At 39.0% G+C, this 14358-nt stretch overlaps 2 protein-coding genes across 2 annotated transcripts in view; one reads left to right on the top strand and one right to left on the bottom strand.

Moving 5' to 3' along the window:
- Positions 1–14281, bottom strand: part of acad11 (acyl-CoA dehydrogenase family, member 11) — a 45186-nt gene extending 30905 nt beyond the window's left edge. Inside the window, exons 1-13 of the mRNA XM_041066106.1 lie at positions 14030–14281; positions 13800–13899; positions 12632–12757; positions 12203–12364; positions 11940–12104; positions 11580–11721; positions 11278–11399; positions 10991–11097; positions 10618–10729; positions 9964–10041; positions 9422–9560; positions 8829–8936; positions 7885–7983 (exon numbers count right to left, since the gene is read on the bottom strand). Coding sequence (XP_040922040.1) covers positions 7885–7983; positions 8829–8936; positions 9422–9560; positions 9964–10041; positions 10618–10729; positions 10991–11097; positions 11278–11399; positions 11580–11721; positions 11940–12104; positions 12203–12364; positions 12632–12757; positions 13800–13899; positions 14030–14142 — 1573 coding nt within the window. The 5' untranslated portion in view covers positions 14143–14281. The remainder of the gene's footprint in view (positions 1–7884; positions 7984–8828; positions 8937–9421; positions 9561–9963; positions 10042–10617; positions 10730–10990; positions 11098–11277; positions 11400–11579; positions 11722–11939; positions 12105–12202; positions 12365–12631; positions 12758–13799; positions 13900–14029) is intronic.
- On the top strand, positions 1367–4652 carry ackr4b (atypical chemokine receptor 4b). The gene is made up of 2 exons (XM_041066108.1): positions 1367–1531; positions 3293–4652. Exon 2 carries the CDS (start codon positions 3301–3303, stop codon positions 4414–4416), a length of 1116 nt encoding a protein of 371 aa, XP_040922042.1. The 5' UTR covers positions 1367–1531; positions 3293–3300; the 3' UTR covers positions 4417–4652.
- Positions 14282–14358: the final 77 nt, after the last annotated feature.

Here is a 14358-nt window from a genome sequence, read left to right as displayed (position 1 = left end):
CAACACAGGGCAAAAATAAAATGATGTGAAAGATAACCAGACAGCCGCAGTGCACAGATTATTCTTGGCCAAATGCAGAATACCTTCCCTGGTTGGAAGTCCACTTTTAGACCATACAGAGAAGAAAAATAGACAAAGTCCTCCTTGTGATCTCAGATCCCTCAGGCACAGACAGGGTGACCAATGCTCTCCCTTCCTGTTCATATTTCTGTCAAAGTGGCAAAATTGTCCCCGGAGGACAGGACATATGGACACCAGATTTCTACAGACAAGACATCAATAGTCTGAATATTCACAGAATGACAGCACGAGTACATGTGGACAGTTAAACAATCTGACACTGTTAAGTATTTAAACTGTGTCTCAGATTGTAGAAATTTAAACAAACATTGCTTGACTGTGCCAGCACTGTAACAAAAGCACAAAAAAAAATTACACCCGACTCCACCCAACAATTCGGAAAGCCTGTTTGGCTCAGGGATAGGCCAGGTTTTCCTGTTAACCTTTACGTAAGATGATACGAGATCTGGCCTGCTGTCATTCAACAGTCATGCCCATACATGTTTTATCATCACTGGAAGAAAAAAAAAGTTGTCCCAGCCCAGTGATCTGTCTTCCTGGGAACATGACATCTAAATATTTGAAGTTGTCAGTATGGCGCACTACAAAAGACAATGCCTTTTTATGTTGCCAAAAATATTTGTCTTTGAGGAATTTTATGGACACACACTTTTATTCACTTTTTGTTCCCAAACCCTTTTGATTGGATTTATTTATAGACAGACACATGAAGAAAGGTAAACAAAAAAGTGAGTCAGAGGGGTAATAAAAACAGTTGAGCGTTTCTGAGGAAGCTGAAGGAAACAGTATTGCTAAGAAAAAAAAACAAAGAAACAAAAATGCTGTAGCATCATAAATTCAGAAATTTCGAGTATCTAAATTCAAATGGTTGAGTTCACAGATCTTTTCTAATGTGCATGAGCTTGGTTAGCAATGTACACAACATTCCAGCATACCCAGCAAATGATGATGCTTGTCCCATAACCTTTGCAAATGGGACAAACATGATCCATCTGAGATGTTATTTAATATCCTTGTATAATTTCTTTTCATGCACATACATGAACACAGGGTAGCTATCAGGGCACTCCCTGTGCAACATCAACAGTTCACTACTTATCTGAGACTGAAAAACAGCTTGTCTTTGTACAGAGCTTTGCATGCATTGTACAGCATGCATTGTATGACAAGCAAAGACAGCGAGGATTTGAGGAATTTTTATTCACTGTAGCCATTCATCCTGACACACACACTCAAAGGCGCACACACACCCACACACTTGCATGGAGAGAGAGCTACGTGGTGAAGAGAGTGTTAGCAGTGAAGGGAGTGGGGCGGGCTGAAGCAAAGCGATCAGTCACTTCAACTTTGCAGTGCATAAAGGTTTTCTGCTCAGGATTCATAACAACTGTTTGTGTGCAGTTAGAAAAGGATTAATATCAACTACCTAAATCTTAAAAAAGGGACAAAGGTAAGAAAAATCCTATGAATTTTGTCACATTTTTAACTACACAATATGTCAAACTATGACAAGAAGAACATAAAAACAATTCTTTACCATGTTATGTGCTGACAGACTTTTATATGAACTGTTATTAGGACCTTATGGTTTCTTGAACATGTAAATTTTGTCAAACTAGCTAACTACATTTTAAATTACTTATTACACTACAAGAACAGTATGGAAAAGTGTTGTGCCTTGTTTTTAGTCAAGTCAAAGGTTCACTTTAGTTTTACACTGACAGTCAAAGTCCTGGATATTTTATGACAGTATTATAAACACAGTGAGGTCATGATAACAGCCAAACTTAGCCTGTAGGTTACTCCCTGTTTGTGTTTGTGTCCTTTGGGTTTTGCTTATCATTATTTTGTAAGCACTGCTGTTTTAGATTTTACCTAGTCCACCTAATTTATCTAATCTTTTTATACCTTTTTTCATTAAATAAAATGTAACTTCTAAAATCTTGTGGTCTTAAACTGACTGACAGGGCTTTGAATACATAAAATATCCCTAGACAGATAAATCTATTACTATATTTTTCCAGCAATGTTTAAAGTTTGTTTACATCTGTATTGTTGTACACAAAGGGTTGTATTTCCAATTATCATCAGTACAAACAAAACAATTTTAATCACTATATTTAACTACTAAATTATATATCTGAATTTATGCTCATTTATGTGGTCAAAAACAGAAATCCGGAATTTTTCTCAGTATTTAACCCAAAAAACCACCATAAAACATAAAAACTTGTATTAACCTATTGTGCTCCCTTTACATATGAAGCGCAGCTGTTGACAGCAGCGGAATAGTCAACATATTTCAGAGTTCCAATGAACATCTGTTTCAAAACTCCTGCTCCTCCCATTAGGGACACAACAACTCATTACATAACAGACCTGGAAACCTTTCATTAAATGACAGTTGTCCTTTTAGCAGCAAGAGGGATACTCCCGAGATGCAAAATGTTCTGCGCATAATATCTTGGTCTCTGGCCAGGAATTATATCATCAGTCACGTAAGGTGTTTTGTAGTTGGATTTCACAGTTACCTAAATTACACTTGTCAACTGAATAAAACAGGAAGTATGAAAGTTATATCTTAATGATTAAAGTGTAATCAACAACTACAAGTCACTCTGTCATGGTGTTCCTAAATGGATTGTAAAGACATCTGTCCAACAAGAATTATCTGTTTTTGATCTGATAACAGTCTCCCTTCAATGGGACGACCAGCACATTTCACATACAGTAAAAGCAATGGATCTGAATCTGTACAAAAAGATCCTTGAGTTCATCGGTCAAATAAAGTTTGCAAACTACAAACCAGAGGCTGCCATTTCTAAAGTCTGTAGATCACTTAGTAACAAATAGAAAGCAAACTAGCTGAATTCAAAAGGTAATTAGAGGATCTGGAAGTTTCTTGTCTGCTGTTCTTCCTCAGAGCTGTGTTCAGTGTGGTTATTCAAGCCCCCACAAAGTTCAGACAGACAGGGCTTAAGCCATTAGGGAAACCACGCAGGAGAGATTCCTTTGATGCAGAAAACAGAAATAACTCCTCTTTCCTGTTTCCAATGAAAAGAAGATCACGGTTTACATTGTTCTTGCTCTGTTAAATGACACAGAAGTTACACTTCTATGCAATAGTCCACTGAGTGTCTCACAACATGAGAAATAAAAAAAGGGAAAATTTAAATGTTTTAAAATATGGAACTCTTTTTTTTCTGTACAGCAAAAAAAATGGAAGATTTCTATTATCATGACGATGAAGACTCCAGCTTAAATGACAGTTACGATTACAATTACGAACACAGTCTCTGTGACAAAGAGGCAGTGCGTTCTTTTGCCAGCGTCTTCCTCCCAGTCATCTATGCCTTGGCTCTGGTGGTCGGTCTGGCTGGGAATGCCCTGGTAGTGGTGGTCTACACATCAAGGTTACGCCTACGAACCCTGACAGATGTGTGCATCCTTAACCTTGCCATTTCGGACCTGTTGCTTCTCTTCACCCTGCCCTTCTGGGCTGCTGATGCTGTCCATGGCTGGAAGCTTGGGTCGGCAGCCTGCAAACTCACCTCCTTCCTCTACAGTACCAACTTCAGCTGTGGCATGCTGCTGCTGGCATGTATCAGTGTGGATCGCTACCGCGCTGTATCCCAAAATCCAGCGGGCAGGACTGGGACAAGTACCCGGATAAGAAGACAGTGGCTCCTGGTGTGTGTGGTTTTGTGGGCTGTAGCCAGCTTCCTTGGTCTTCCTGAACTTATCTTCTCCACAGTGAAACACTCCCACCATAGGACGGCCTGTACAGCCATCTACCCACCCAGCATGGCAAGGCCTGCAAAGGCTGCCCTGGAGCTGATGGAGGTGACCCTTAGATTCTTGCTACCTTTCTTGGTCATGGTAGTGTGCTACTGCTGGGTAGGGCGGGCTCTGAGCCAGGCAGTTGGGGTGCGGAGAGACCGGAAATGGCGCACGCTGCGAGTGCTGCTGGCCGTGGTGGCCGTATTCCTGCTCACCCAGCTACCCTACAACGTGGTAAAGTTGGTCCGAGCGATGGATGTCATCTACATCCTTGTGACCAACTGTGAGGTCAGCAAGGGCCTGGATCACGCTGTTCAACTGACAGAGAGCCTGGCACTGACCCATGCCTGCATTAACCCTGTCCTCTATGCCTTCATCGGATCCACCTTCAGGGGACACGTCCTCAAGGCCGCCAAGCACCTCGGCCAGCGTCTTGGGAAACACCCAAGAGGTGTCAATGAGGAGCCGGCAGTGGAGATTTCACTGAACACACGTGCCCCAATGCAATCCCAATCTGACTCAGAAGACCAAGACACAAGCACCTTTACTATTTAAACACTCAAAACTAACTCTAAACACATCTATTTTCATGTAAGCACATATACAAAATTATATGCCTGTGTATATATATATTTACATATCTTTTGTAATACAAGCTAGACATCAATAACCATAAATACTAATTGTTAGTGTAACAGATATGTATGTACAGTGAGTTTATATGCACTAACAAAACCAAACATTTTGTATAAATTATATATTTTGTTAAATAAACATGACAATGACATGCATCCACCAGCATCTGTTGAAATTAAATGCAGCTGAAACTCAAGATGATCCAAGTACTACTCTGGTTCCTCACAACAAATCCAATTCAACATTACAGTCTGCGCTGCCTTCCATTAGATCATCTGCATCTCATTTTATTACATCCCGTGGCTTAGGGATGAGGGACGGCTTGTTTGCACACTGGGTGATCCACTGAGTCGATAAAATCTGGCAGACAAAGACATCATCAAATCGCAGGAAGGACCTCTCCATGGTATCAAACTATGAAACGGCAAAGTGGCAAGTTTCTTGAAGGATCTTTAAGCGTAAATTGTGTTTTTGATCAAATAATTTTTTTTTATTTAAATATTATGAGCTTCAAGGAGCAAATGTTTTGCAGCAGAGGCCAATCCATTGATCTATGTAATGATTTAACATTTCTATTATGACTAGGCTCAAGCTAATCCTAATAAGGTATATCAAATCCAGGTTCAGAGTTTTAGATAGCCACAGTCCAAGAGTTAAAGGTGCGATGTTGAAGCCTGCTTTCAAACCTCATGACCCGCTTATGAAGACCTCTAGACATAGCGCAATTTAATTGTTCCATTGTTCTATTTGCTTTAAGTTTTCTTCTTTCAGCTTTGGGCAAAAGTATCTGTTGAATGTAACTGCAGTACCTGTTAGTCATCCTCCTTTCACTGTAATACCTTACAGCTTGGTGTGTGTTACAACTCTGTGGGAGCTGGACACTGTACAATACAAAAACTTGGTGTGTCTGACTGGAGAGACAAAGGTTTAGGTTAGGCTTTCAATAGTTTACAAGGAAAGAGATGACTAGGCACCTTGGTAATACGAGTATTAAGTTGCATGTCACAAGACTAAGCAAGTACTGAAGGAAGCTGTGAATCTTGTGTGACCCCACTTATTTATGTATTAACAAGCCATCATTAAACTCTGCCTGTGCATTTCATTTGAACGCATTATAGTCTGGCACAGATTTATATCAGGCTTTTCTAATAACTGATCATTCGAAGACAGTACATCTCTCAACATTAAACTATAACCTCAAATCATGACTGTTTTACTTAATGATCTTAACTTAGCCTGAAGAAAGGAAAGTCGTGAGTAAGTCCCATTGCACTAGCAGCTACTTATAATGTTAAACATGTGTACATCTGTGCATGTGTATGGAAATACAAACGCCTATGGCTTAAAGATAAAAGTTAAACGTGTACGTCATCTGTGCTTGTGTTCATGTGTATGGAAATATAAAATGCCTATGGCTTAAATATAAAAGATTACAGATCTGGGATTTGTTTCAGTATATTATCATGCTCATGGGACAGTCTTCTACACCACAGAAGAGCAATGGTAACATCTGCAAACCCACCCATCTTACTACTCTGAGTGTTCCACAAACAACTTTAAGGAAAAAGGGAAAGCAACGAAGAAAACTGCATCATTATGTAGTGCACGCTGATTACAGGCAACACTTTTTTTTCCCAACAAGTACTTCCAGTAAGCTTAAGTTAGGGTAGGGTCCATTACAATAAGCAGTCATTTGAAGAAAGCTACTGCACCTTGATGCAGGAACTGCTGAGTAATTACCATAATGAAACACAGGATTAAAACCGCACAAGAAGACTTCACTTTCTGTTTCTCTATGGGAAAATCGGCTGTACAAATAAATAAACACTCAGATCCCATTGTGAAGGCTGCCAACTGCCTTGAACAGTGTACTGGGGAAACACCGGTAACACGTCAACAAATAAAGAATGAGTTACCATAGCAAAACCATTTAATGTAATTTAAATAAATAAAACATTGTCTAGTTTTACTTTCCCTTTGGTTGGGAAGTGACGCTGGTTTGTGTGTGTGGACATTATGACTCACTGCAAAAGGGCAGACCATTCAATTTCCATTTCAGAACAATGCAGTTTGATGAAAAAGCTACCACAGGTCACAGCAAGTATGAAATAGCCACAGACGATCAGCATTCTTTCCTATCAGAGAGATACTGTGTATTCATGCGGGCAGAGTACATACACACAACTCCTGAAGATTTTTTCTACTGATGACCACTTCACTTCTAAGAAAAAGAGAATTGTTCAGAATAGAGACTAACGATAGACCTACAGTAAGCAGTTCACAAAAACACTGATTTCAAAGTGGAAATTCCATTCATTCTTGGCAAACCACACTGCCGAAAGTTTACAATAACAAGACGAAATTCTCTTCACATTCCAAAAAAACCAAACAAAAAAAAAAAAAAAACAACAGGCCACTGTTTTCCATTAAACCCAGATTTAAAACCTCTGAGCACATCTGTGTCAGAGGAAACATCTGTAATATCTCTCAATTCATTGTGGGTGAAGAGGTGCATGATAAACATGTAAAAACAGTAACATGAGCTTTGGATATTTAAGCAATTACTGTCAATTTAATATTTAGGCTTAATTTTACTTCTGAATTTACAAACTAATTTATAGAGCCAGTCAAAGGTCAAAGATTAAAGAATGCTGACTCACATGACTCACAAATTAATCTTAACCTCCAGAGAATAAACACACTGAATGCGAGCCTACAGTCAATTCAGGGGAATAGTGACTGTCGGATTTAGATCTACAGTTAGATTAACATTTATCTTAAGGGTGTTTAGCGTCATCTTGAATCACTAACAATGACTGATCAGTTAAAGATAAAATGTCAACTGTTGACAAGGTAACCTTTCACCAATCTGCTGACAAACCAAAGCTGCTCAGCAACATCTTTCCAGAATGAAATGGATCAAAGAGTTTTTAAGGTCACTGAAAACTTGCTTGTTATATAATGTTTACTGTATGAGTCATTTGCACTTTTTTTTTGTCCATATGTTAGCAGTTTGGGTGAGCTTTTATCTCTGTAGTGCTTTGTTACAGGAACATCTTGATTACATACAAACCCAACTGAGAAAAGCTCTTGAGCACATAATGGACAATAACCTTTTAAGGTTATTGTCCATTATGTGCTCAAGAGCTCATAATGGACAATATGAGCTCTTGAGCACATAATGGACAATAACCTTTTAAGGTTTACTATTTGAAAAACACTCTTTGGTTTAAGGGGTCTTGCCTCACAAAACACTTTAAAGCAGGTTGAACAAGGCAGACAAAAAGAGACTCCCTTGTTTTATACCCAGTCTTAAGCTCTCTAATTGCTGTCTTTGTAAAGAATGTTTTTCCCTTATATATCTAACGGAAATAGAAACAGACTTACCACTGCTCCACCACTTCTTGCCGTTTATGACGTAGTTGTCTTCATCCCTATGAAGAGTGCACTTCATGTTGGTCGCATCACTGGAGGCCACATCAGGCTCTGGGGAAGGGATCACAGGCCAGCTCAGTCTCAAAATACAAATTGTACTCCAAATAAAATATAACAAGCAATGAGACTCAGACTAACAATATCCAGTTCCTTTATTTTGATTTATGTTGTATCTTTTCCAAAGTTCTGGATTCCAAATTAAACCACAGGCAGAGTGGTTAATATAAATAGAGAGCTCACACCATTTTGATACCTTAACTCTACAGGAAACTTCTCTTAAAGTCTGACACAGAAACGGATGGACAAAAACAGATGGAGATTCTCGTTCCTTTCCATAATAAATCAACCAAACTGTAGACAAAAAACAAACCCATAACACTACTAATCACCATCTGTGTTTATGAAAACCATGGGGAGGTTCACACCCACTGTAATCACCTCTGGCAGGCTGCTGTTTCCAGGCAGTGTGGAAACCAAATTGGAGAAAAACAGGGACAAATTACTCACAGTGAGCTAGTGTTTCTGAATTTCAAACGTGCCTTTTACAGAGTTGATAGCAGTCTTGTTACTTTTCAGTGTTCCTCTTTCCAGACTGAGGAGACTGAAATTTTTCCACTGCGGCTCCTAGACTGTGAGATAGCCAGCTTTCCTATTTTGCAGCACTCTTAAATCTCGCCTAAAGCAACATGTTTATAAAACTGCCTTTGTCTCCTTAATTTTCAGTGTCATATTGTTATTAATCTATTTTAGTTTTATTTTCGCATATCTTAAAAACGTCCGTAAAGTACTTTAGTCAACTCCTGATATTTTTAAATGCGCTTTATAAAAATACATTTAACTTCACTTGAATAGCAAGAATCCTTGTGTGATGCAGGTGGACACGGTCATGGAAATACCTGTCATGCAGAAACAGGAGTGGATCTCTCCTCTGAGTAGAGGCTCCAGCCATTTCTTTTTCTGTTCCTCACTGCCAAACATGTGCAGCACCTCCATATTTCCTGAGTCTGTGAAGAAGCACAAGATACACCATCTTCAAGTAAATTATGAGATAAATGTGGAAAAAAAATACGTTTCCCAGAATTTTAAATCATATGACAAACAGCTTAAAGGGCCAGTGGTGTAGATATTTTTATGTTTTATGATTCAGACGAATATAAACAAGCATGGTTGTTATGATAAAAACAAGGCTGAGAAGTTGACCTTTGGAGGGGAATTGACCTGACTACAGAGGGTGCTATCCAGAACATGAGAAAATATAATCTAGGTTGTATAAACAAAGAGCAAGGTAAGGTTGCAAGAATGCTCATTTTACTGACAAAAACAGACCCATAATATTGTATGGGTCCGTTTTTCTCAGTAAACGGACCCATACAATATTATGGGTCCGTTTTTGTCAGTAAACGGACCCATAATATTGTATATGGGACCCATAATATTGTATATGGCCTCTAAATGATCCCAAAATCTGACACAATGTAGGATGTTTTACCAGGAGCCTGGCAGTTGAAGACCTCAGGGGCAAAGAGGCAGCGTCCAGTTTCCTCTGCGATATAGGCATAGTCCAACTGAGTGAGACCGCTGACTGCAGGCAGGAAAAGGTTCCACAGCCCTGCCTCCTGGGCTTTGACCTACACACACAGATGCATGTTATTATACAGAGTTTATCTACGTGCTCAACTTGAATGCTTCCTTCAAAGTAGTCATTAGTAAGGAAGAGCAGAGCTAAGACATTTGGATCAGATCAACGCTTTAATTAAAAAAAAAAAAAAAAAAGCTAGAAAGTAAAATTTTTGCTGAATTGAAACTTTCGATGATGGATTGCAGTGTGTGGCTGAGTCAGAAGGGAGGTGCAGTGTTTATACAGGATATTAAATAAATTTTGTCCTTGGACCTGATGACTGATAACAGACATTTACACTGCTCTCTATTGTGTTTGTCATATAGTGGTAATGTTTATGTAAGGTCTGTGTGGAAAAAGACTTGGAAGTCTCCAAGATGAATAACGATACAACAATGTCCTTACATACATACCTTAAGATCCTCAATTATTTGGGGAGTGTACCACCTCTGTGAAGACTGAGCGTGTTTGGAATAGTACTCTGCAACTTCCTGTAAACAAAAGGACAAATTATTACCCTGTGGACTGGTAAGATAGGTGATGATAATGTGAAACTATGAACTATGAACCCATTTCATGTCAAATCTGCTCTCGCTGCTGCATGACTTTCATCAGAGGGAACCTGCGCCATAAAATAAGAAAAATGAAGAAATACATCCTCATTTTTACAATGTGTTAAAGGGATTTTTTTGCAGCGCTATTTCTAAGGAGGAACTGAATCTGTAGTCCTATATATCTGTGGTTCTTCCCCTGTCCCTCTGCCCATTTCTTTCATAAATAACAGCATAAAAGGATTTGCAATGTGTTCTCTCCACTGCATTAAGAACGCTATAATGCCTACTGAAGATGATAATTCTGTGATCAATATAATTTATGTAATCAACAGACTTATTGTTGATTACATAAATTATAAAATCAACAGACTTATTGTTTTCTTGCTCAAATCAATTAGTCCTGATTGCATGAATAGACCCCTGTCCTCTGTCAAATCCTTTCATCATGTCCAAGATAAAAGTTCATCTGGGCAAACAAATCTTGCTTATGTTTTGGTAACACTTGACACTGACCTCCTGAGCAGGAAGCACGTACTGCCTCATGAAGTCTTTGACTTGCTGGAGAACAGTCTGACCTTTAGCCGTCTGAAGGAACAGTCTGTCTTCTGTCACACCTGTGAGAGATCTGGCAAGAAACACATTTCATACATTAAAACGTCAACAGGGAATATCAAGGAAGCAGCTGGACGCCAAATTCCAGCTACTGCTGGCTTAAGTTTAGTCAGCAGGTGGAATCAATCAGATTTCTCGCCTACAACAACACACAGAATGTGCATATTCTATTAATATCAGCATGTTTGAACTGTCGTAAATCTTTATATGAAACTGTATTTATTCTGATATCAGTAGATTAATGCACATCAATAAAATTATAACTGCAACCAACCTCTCTGCAAGCTGCAAGGCAACTTTAGCCAAGGGCTCCACACACTGGCCGAACTGAGCAGCATTGGGTTCACTGGCATTGCCCAGTAGGTGCCGAGCATAGATTCCCTGGTAAATAAAAAGGGTGAAAACAGAAAGTGTGAGATATCCATGTGGGTTTCTTTCAAAATGCTATCTTCATATGCAAATCTATTACTTTCACCTCCTTAAATTCTAATGTATGTATATCTCAAAAGGGAAAATGGGGATAGAATTGCAGCTGTACTTGGCACATAAACAGGGACACACCTGGGCAATTCCTGCCATTTTAAAGACAGACAGTGCCAGGTAGAAATTCAACTGTGGCAAAGCAGATGGGATCCCCCTGCACCTGCAGTAAATGGAGATCAGATCATCCACAGCTGGAATGCCTGGTCATTGGTTGGAGAGACAAGAAATAGGAAAGACACAATGACAAATGGAACAGATAGTGTGAACCTATACACATGTATGTTTACGCAAAGACATTAGAAAACAATATGCCCTTCTACCCAGCCATTTTCTATACCTGTTAATACTGCTCGGGGTTGTTATTTGTTATTTTTCAATACCTTCTATTCCTTTTAAGCTGCCCATTGTGCTGATAACGTTGAGGCTTCTGGGCCAGTAGTGAGGCATTAGGAAGTAGGCCAAGTCTGCCAGGGGCTGCCCAGTGGTAGACAGCTCCCAGTCCAACACTGCGATCACACGTGCCTGATGACATCAAATACACTTTGATGATTTGAGATCTTACTGTCAAATGCAGCAAAGTAGTAAGAGTAACCGCCTGAGACATATTGAAAAGTCAACAGGGAATACTGGAGGCAGCAGCTGGATGCCAAATTCCAACTGTTGCTAACGTAAATTTAGTCAGCAGGTAGAATCAGTCTGTTTTCTGACCTACAATAACTCACATAATTTAAATAATATACCTCCATTGGATGGAATATCAAGTTATCTATTCGGAAATCTCCATGGACAAGAGTGACTTCATTGTCACTGGCTGGCAAATTCTTCATCAACCAATCAGACAGTTCATTCATGGCTGGAATATCTCTGTGGGCTGCTGCGGTGTACTGCTTTGTCCAGGTAGACACCTTTAAAGAATTAAAGAAATTTTACGAATTCAACAAGTTTTTGTCAGATTATATATATAAGGTTATTTAGATTTACCGGTTACAAGGTGTTATCTCACCTGTCTCTTGCAGTAGCCGGCTCCTTTCCCATACCCTTCAAGGTTCAGTGACGCCAGGTCGAGTGAGTGTAGCTTTGCCAACACTTCCACTGCAGCTACATACAGAGCCGTTCTCTCTGCTGGACTCATTCCAGGGAGACGAAGATCCCTGAATATACGACCCTGGTCATAGCAATAAACATGATTGTTTAATCATGTTTTTTTTCCCCTCAAATATTTTATCTCATTATAGCTGACCATTATATGATACAAGGCCTGTGCATCAGTTAAGTAGGTCAAGCAAGCCGGCCCATGTGAGTCCAAATTACATCTTTTATCATTAGAGTATAGAGCAGAGGTCAAATAAAACAGCACTGAATATAAAAGATGAAAGGAGTTACAGCTGGTGGATTTCACAATCGTGTGAATTTTGGCTCTTGGTTGATTTACCTTCATATGCTGCATCAAGTAGAACTCTGTTCCAATGACCTCAACATCAGTGCAGTGCATGAGAGGCTGAGGGACAGGGAAACCAGCAGAAAACAGGGCTTTCTGTACCCGATACTCCCGATCCACCTGTCAAAAAAAACCAAACAAACAAACAAACAAAAATATATATATACATATACATATACATATACATATATATATATATATATATATATATATATATATATATATATATCACAAAGATTAAGCATCACCAATACTGTAAGCTTCAATATATTATGGTGGACTATTTATTTTAAGTCTGATTTTTTTTTAAATTAATTTCTTTGATAGGATAGGTAACTGTAAATTCTTAGAAAGGTTTCTAAAAAAAGACCATGTCATTTTGTACAATTTATATAAAAACTGTACACCGCTTGTAGTTGGAACAGTTTTAATTCATTAATTCCAGTTAATTGCTATCTTAGACACGCAATCTGTATCAGACAAGATAAGATAACACTTAATGATCCCACAGTGGGGAAATTTATTTGTTAGGCAGCTCACATGAAAAACAGGAAAAGGGGATAAAGTGCAGAAAAACAAGAAGTGTGCATGCAATTCATGCAAAGTACAAGAAAATGTGCAAAAAATACCGTATTTACAATCTTAAAAAAAAAAAAAAACTTAAGTTACAAAACCAGTATACAAAATACAAAAACAGTTAAAAAAAAAAAAAACTGGCTATATAGAAATTTACATGATGAAGAGTGTATATTGGTGATAGGTTATTATATGCAGACAAGGATATATTTCAAATTCCACTTTCCTCATCCATAGTTCTTTCCCTAGAAATGTATAATTGGAAATTATATGGAACAAGTAGCATTTGTAACAATTTTTGCACTTTAATGCATTAAGTACTGCAAGGTACAAGCAGCGAGCTATGCCTTCATATGCTGATATATTTATAATAGTGCTTTCACACAAACACATGCATTTATTTCTGACAGTCCATTTAACTTAACAGTTATGGCCAAATAACCTTAAGAGAATTCCTCAGTCAAGTAAATCAAAAGACGTTTCTCCCCCTGCTGGAGAAGTGGCACCACCACACACAACAGTGCAACAAACAAAGTTGGTGCGAAAAAGTGTTACTGACCTAAGTTATTGATTTATTAAACCTTACCTTGTGAGCCCCTGGCAGCAGATCACCCGGGGGTTTCTTCCTCAGGACATAGCTGTTCGAGGGGGTCTGGATTAGGAAGGTCGGGTTTGACTGACCAGACCTGAAAGAGACAATAAACCGTTATCAGTAAGCAAGCTGATCATGATTCTTACAGTATTAGTTTTCCGTTGATTGTTCGGCCAGCGTAGCTGACACACCGTGAAACAACCCCCCGCTGCTGTTTGTCTTACCTGTACTGTCTGACAGTGAGTGTGCTATTATTTGTCTTGGCAGACAAATATCTTTGAAGTCTGCCAACATCGAATTTGTGTTGTTGTCGCACAGGAGTTGTCTCCTCGTCCATGTCTCAGGTAGACTGGGATAGTAATTTCCTTCCAGGTGCGTTGATGGGCTGACAGTGGTGAGAGTAGTCGGACCGCTTACGGATGCACACCGACGTGACGCCCTCGAAACTTCTGTTATTCAGTTCATTATCTTGCAGTGATTAATCTGAGTTTTTAAATCACATGGCCAGAAATAATTCGACAGTCAGCTCCTGTCCTCGAAAGACTTTTCAAAT

Source organism: Toxotes jaculatrix, chromosome 20 (genome assembly GCF_017976425.1).
Source record: "Toxotes jaculatrix isolate fToxJac2 chromosome 20, fToxJac2.pri, whole genome shotgun sequence".
Taxonomy (NCBI): Eukaryota; Metazoa; Chordata; class Actinopteri; family Toxotidae; genus Toxotes; species Toxotes jaculatrix.
Note: the sequence above shows the minus strand (reverse complement) of the source record. Positions and strands in the feature narration are given on the sequence as shown.